Source organism: Salmo salar, chromosome 02, assembly GCF_965601325.2.
Source record: "Salmo salar chromosome 02, fSalSal1, whole genome shotgun sequence".
NCBI lineage: Eukaryota > Metazoa > Chordata > Actinopteri > Salmoniformes > Salmonidae > Salmo > Salmo salar.
This window is the reverse complement of record NC_138292.1, coordinates 79,345,001-79,351,144: the sequence shown is the minus strand read 5'-3', so window position 1 is coordinate 79,351,144 and position 6,144 is coordinate 79,345,001. Positions and strand designations below refer to the sequence as shown.

Sequence of the window (6,144 nt, the reverse complement as noted above, 5' to 3'; positions counted from 1 at the left end):
TCCCTCCCTCCCTCCCTTTTTCACACGGTCTCTTCCCTCCCTCCCTCTCTCCCTCCCTCGCTTCTCTTTTTCACAGTCTCTTCCCTCCCTCCCTCCCTTTTTCACACGGTCTCTTCCCTCCCTCCCTCTCTCCCTCCCTCGCTTCTCTTTTTCACAGTCTCTTCCCTCCCTCCCTCCCTTTTTCACACTGTCCCCTCCCTCCCCCCTCTCTTTTTCACACTGTCCCCTCCCTCCCCCCTCTCTTTTTCACTCTCTCTCTTCCCTCTTCCCTCAGAATGTTAGAATCCTGTCTCAACTTGCATGCTCCGTCCCTTGACTTGAGATACAGATTCCTGCGTGGGGACTGGCTGATTCATGGGGCCCCCCCGGGTCCATCGTGGGGTCTGATTGGCTGAGGAAGCAGCACTACTGGTTTGAGGGATAGGGGGCCACTGGTTCACAGACCGGGGGGAGAGAGAGAGAGTAGAGTCAGAACCAGCTCATCTCAGGTAGGTGCTACATGTCTGCACTCTGAAAACACTGGAACTGTGTGTGTGTGTGTGTAACTGTGTGTGTAACTGTGTGTGTGTGTGTAACTGTGTGTGTGTATAACTGTGTGTGTGTGTATAACTGTGTGTGTGTGTGTATAACTGTGTGTGTGTATAACTGTGTGTGTGTGTAACTGTGTGTGTGTATAACTGTGTGTGTGTATAACTGTGTGTGTGTGTGTGTGTGTGTATAACTGTGTGTGTGTAACTGTGTGTGTGTGTAACTGTGTGTGTGTGTAACTGTGTGTGTGTATAACTGTGTGTGTGTATAACTGTGTGTGTGTGTATAACTGTGTGTGTTTGTAACTGTGTGTGTTTATAACTGTGTGTGTGTATAAAAGTGTGTGTGCGTAACTGTGTGTGTGTGTGTGTAACTGTGTGTGTGTGTAACTGTGTGTGTGTGTGTGTGTGTGTGTGTGTGTGTGTGTGTATAACTTTGTGTGTGTGTATAACTGTGTGTGTGTGTATAACTGTGTGTGTTTAACTGTGTGTCAAATATGGTCTATCTCTATCTGTCTCTGTCTGTCTCTCAGACATGAATAATCGCTCCATAGCCTGGTGGCTGAAACAGATAGGACTGCCCCAGTACACCAAGTCACTGGAGAGAGAATACTATGGTCTAGAGGTACCTTACTGTCTGTCTGTCTGTCTGTCTATCTGTCTATCTGTCTGTCTGTCTGTCTGTCTGTCTGTCTGTCTGTCTGTCTGTCTGTCTGTCTGTCTGTCTGTCTGTCTGTCTGTCTGTCTGTCTGTCTGTCTGTCTGTCTGTCTCCCTCCCTCCCTGTCTGTCTGTCTGTCTGTCTGTCTGTCTGTCTGTCTGTCTGTCTGTCTGTCTGTCTGTCTGTTTCTTTCTGTTGTTACTAAACTGATAGTTACAGCCTTCATTTCTCTCCATCTCTCTCACCCCAACCACTCTTCTCTCTCACCCCAACCTCTCTCTCCATCTCTCACCCCAACCACTCTTCTCGCTCTCACTCTCTCCATCTCCATATCTCTCCCTCTCCTCTCCCCCTCTCTCACCCCAACCACTCTTCTCTCTCTCACTCTCTCCATCTCCATATCTCTCCCTCTCCCCTCCCCCTCTCTCACCCCAACCACTCTTCTCTCTCTCACTCTCTCCATCTCTCTCACCCCAACCACTCTTCTCTCTCTCACTCTCTCTCTCCATCTCTCTCACCCCAACCACTCTTCTCTCTCACTCTCTACATCTCCATATCTCTCTCTTCCCTACCCTTCTCTCTCACCCCAACCTCTCTCTCTCATCTCTCCCTCTCCACTCCACCCTCTCTCTCACCCCAACCTCTCTCTCTCATCTCTCCCTCTCCACTCCACCCTCTCTCTCACCCCAACCTCTCTCTCTCATCTCTCCCTCTCCACTCCACCCTCTCTCTCACCCCAACCTCTCTCTCTCACCCCAACCTCTCTCTCTCACCCCAACCCCTCTTCTCTCTCCCTTTTCCTCACCCTCATCTCTCTCTCTCCACTCCCGCTCTCTCACCCCAACCTGTCTCGCTCTCTCATCTCTCTCCCCCTCTCCCCTCCCCAACCTGTCTCTCTCTCTCCCCTACCCTTCTCTCTCACCCCAATCACTCTTCTCTCTCTCTCTCTATCTCCATATCTCTCCCTCTCCCCTCCCCCTCTCTCACCTCAACCTGTCTCTCTCTCTCCCCTACCCTTCTCTCTCACCCAAACCTCTCTCCCTCTCTCATCTCTCCCTCTCCACCCCCCTCTCTCTCACCCCAACCTCTCTCTCTCACCCAACCTCTCTTCTCTCTCCCTTTTCCTCACCCTCATCTCTCTCTCTCCACTCCCCCTCTCTCACCCCAACCTGTCTCTCTCTCTCTCTCTCTTACTCTACAACTCCCTCTCCCCTCCCTCTCACCCCAACCTGTCTCCCTCTCTTTTTCATCTCCATCTCTCTCCCTCCATCTCTCTCTCTCTCCAGGGTTTGCTGTATGTATGTGATGTCGATCTGAAGGAGGCAGGAGTAGATGATCCCAGTCACAGAGACACCATACTGTCTCAGCTGCTGCGACACAGACAGACACTAGACCCACACTCTGGTAACACACACACACACACACACACACACACACACACACACACACACACACACACACACACACACACACACACACACACACACACACACACACACACACACACACACACCATACTGTCTCAGCTGCTGCGACACAGACAGACACTAGACCCACACTCTTGTAACACACACACACACACACACACACACACACACACACACACACACACACACACACACACACACACACCATACTGTCTCAGCTGCTGCGACACAGACAGACACTAGACCCACACTCTGGTAACACACACACACACACACACACACACACACACACACACACACACACACACACACACACACACACACACACACACACACACACACACACACGTATACACAAGCACATGAACCCACACACACACACTCGTCTAACCTGTGCCCTTTGTTGTCCTATCTCAGGTATGGTGGAGGAGCTGAGGGTGAGCAGGAAGTATTCTCTGGGCTCGTCTCTGGACCTGGTGAGAATATAGAATATAGAACATAGAATGTAGAACATAAAACATAGAACATAGAATGTAGAACATAAAACAGAATATAGAACATTCAACTTAGACTGGTTCTATCCTTCTCCCCCAAGTGTGCATTTGTTCACTCTCCTCGCCAATACAATGCAATGAGGGGGAGTGAACAAGTGCACACTTCAGGGAGAAGGGTGCAAAACAGAATTGGGCTAACGAGATGAGGAAGAATGAATCTACTTCCTCAATCAGTAAAATCTCTAGAAGATGAATAGAACTCTTCCCAGCCAATAGAAGTGACCAGAACCCCTGGATCAGGTTGCTCATGTTGTCTAGAAGATGAATAGAACTCTTACCAGCCAATAGAAGTGACCGGAACCCCTGGATCAGGTTGCTCATGTTGTCTAGAAGATGAATAGAACTCTTCCCAGCCAATAGAAGTGACCGGAACCCCTGGATCAGGTTGCTCATGTTGTCTAGAAGATGAATAGAACTCTTCCCAGCCAATAGAAGTGACCAGAACCCCTGGATCAGGTTGCTCATGTTGTCTAGAAGATGAATAGAACTCTTCCCAGCCAATAGAAGTGACCGGAACCCCTGGATCAGGTTGCTCATGTTGTCTGCTTGGTCTCTCCAATGGCTCTACGTTCATTTGTTCTGTTCTGGCTCTATAGGTGAAACCCAGGAAGGATCTGTTCCGTCAGAGTGTTCTGCCCCGCCTTCGACGCAAGGTTACAGTCTCCGCCTCCTGTTCACAGCTCCACCCACTGGAGGAGGGGCTCAGCCCTGGACTCGCCCCCGAGCAGACAAGGAAACGCAGGTACAGAACTAGGATTATACACTTTCATATCAAAAGACTGGGAGGGTTTGAGAGTGTGTGTGTGAGGGGGTTGGAGGTTGTGTGTGTGAGGGGGTCGGAGGGTGTGTGTGTGTGTGAGGGGGTTGGAGGGTGTGTGTGAGAGGGTTGGAGAGTGTGTGTGAGAGAGGGTTGGAGGGTGTGAGTGTGAGAGGGTTGGGGGGTGTGAGTGTGAGAGGGTTGGGGTGTGTGTGTGAGAGGGTTGAAGGGTGAGTGTGTGAGAGGGTTGGGGGTGTGTGTGTGAGAGGGTTGGGGGTGTGTGTGTGAGAGGGTTGAAGGGTGAGTGTGTGAGAGGGTTGAAGGGTGAGTGTGTGAGAGGGTTGGGGTGTGTGTGTGAGAGGGTTGAAGGGTGAGTGTGTGAGAGGGTTGGGGGGTGTGAGTGTGAGAGGGTTGGGGGTGTGTGTGTGAGAGGGTTGGAGGGTGTGAGTGTGAGAGGGTTGGGGGGTGTGAGTGTGAGAGGGTTGGAGGGTCTGTGTGTGAGAGGGTTGGGGGTGTGTGTGTGTGAGAGGGTTGGGGGTGTGTGTGTGAGAGGGTTGAAGGGTGAGTGTGAGAGGGTTGGGGTGTGTGTGTGAGAGGGTTGAAGGGTGAGTGTGTGAGAGGGTTGGGGGTGTGTGTGTGAGAGGGTTGAAGGGTGTGTGATGGTTGGAGGTTGTGTGGTTTATCATTAACCACACCGTCATAAACACAGCCCTTTAAACAGGAGTGTGTCAACAGAACAGTAATGAATGGAGCAGGGACTATGTGGCCGTCTGTCTGTCTTCACATAGTTGTCTGTTTACCTGGTATTATTAAACCCGATATGTTTGTTACAGAGCCTCCAGAAAGTTTCATTCACAAACCTCACCTTGTTCCACATGTTGTTGTGTCAAAGTGAAATGATGTTATTAGACACAAATGATTTAGAAATGAAAAGCTGAAAAACACAGATTTAACCACAAAGACAAAGACCAGGGAGGTTTTCCAGCGCCTCGCAAAGAAGGGCACCTATTGGTAAATGGGTATAAATAAATTAAAAAAGCATCCATTGAATATTTGAGCGTGGTGAAGTTATTAATGACAGTTTGGATGGTGTATCAATACACCCAGTCACTATGAAGATACAGGCGTCCTTCCTAACTCGTTTCCCGGACAGGATGAAAACCACTCCGAGATTATCACCATCAGACCAATGGTGACTTTAAAAAACAGATGATAGGAGAAAACTGAGGATGGATCAACAACATTGTAGTTACTTCACAATATTAACCGAAATGACAGAGTGAAAAGAAAGAAGCTTGGACAGAATATAAATATTCCAAAAAATGCATCCGTGTTTGCAGTAAAGCACTAAAGTTAAACTGCAAAAAATGTCCTGAATACGAAGCGTTATGTTTGGGGCATATTCAATACACCATATCACGTAGTACCACTCTTCATATTTTCAAACATGGTAGTGGCTGCATCATGTTATGGGTATGCTTGTCATCGGCAAGGACTACAGCGTTTTATGGGATAAAAAGAAACAGAATAGAGCTAAACACAGGCAGGAAATTCTGGTTCAGTCTGCTTTCCAAGAGACACTGGGAGGGAGACAAATTCACCTTTCAGGAAGACAATAACCTAAGACAGAAGGCCATACACTGAATTTGCTTACCAAGATGACATTGAATGTTCCTGAGTGGCCTAGTCACAGAGAATCTATGGCAATACTTAAAAATGGCTGTCTAGCAATGATCAACAACTAGATCTTAAAGAATTATTAAAATAATAGTTTTCAAATATAGTACAATCCAGGTGGGGAAAGCTCTTAGAGATTTACCCAAAAAGGCTCACAGCTGTAATTGCTGACAAAGGTGATTCTAACATGTATTGACTCAGGGGTGTGAATACTTATGTAAAATAGATATTTCTGTATTTCAATTTCACTTTTTCTTTTTTTAAACATCACTTTGGCATTATGGGATATTGTGTGTAGATGGTTGAGTTATTGTTTTATAAATGTTTTATTCTGGCTGAAGCAGAACAAAATGTGGAATAAATCAAGGGGTATGAATACTTTCTGAATGCACTGTATCTGGGATGTTCATAGTTCTTCTCTCAGACCTCAACTCCTAACAACAATCTCTCAAGTTTGGATGGGCATTTTTTTACCACGTATATGACTTTAAAATAGGCTCCTTCAGGGAAAAACACTGCTCATATATTAATATATACTGTATG

At 47.7% G+C, this 6,144-nt stretch overlaps 1 protein-coding gene across 4 annotated transcripts in view; it reads left to right on the top strand.

Moving 5' to 3' along the window:
* Positions 1–296: 296 nt before the first annotated feature.
* LOC106592903 (breast cancer anti-estrogen resistance protein 3 homolog) overlaps positions 297–6,144 on the top strand; it is a 29,241-nt gene continuing 23,393 nt past the window's right edge. For 2 of the 4 annotated variants that reach the window (XM_045710384.2, XM_045710382.2), the window contains exons 1-5: positions 298–488; positions 1,061–1,152; positions 2,473–2,590; positions 3,031–3,089; positions 3,764–3,909. In XM_045710384.2, the coding sequence (XP_045566340.1) occupies positions 1,063–1,152; positions 2,473–2,590; positions 3,031–3,089; positions 3,764–3,909 (413 nt within the window). In that variant the 5' untranslated portion in view covers positions 298–488; positions 1,061–1,062. Of the gene's footprint in view, positions 489–1,060; positions 1,153–2,472; positions 2,591–2,813; positions 2,869–3,030; positions 3,090–3,763; positions 3,910–6,144 lie in introns of those variants that run through there. The other 2 variants (XM_045710389.2, XM_082967404.1) reach the window with 2 other exon arrangements.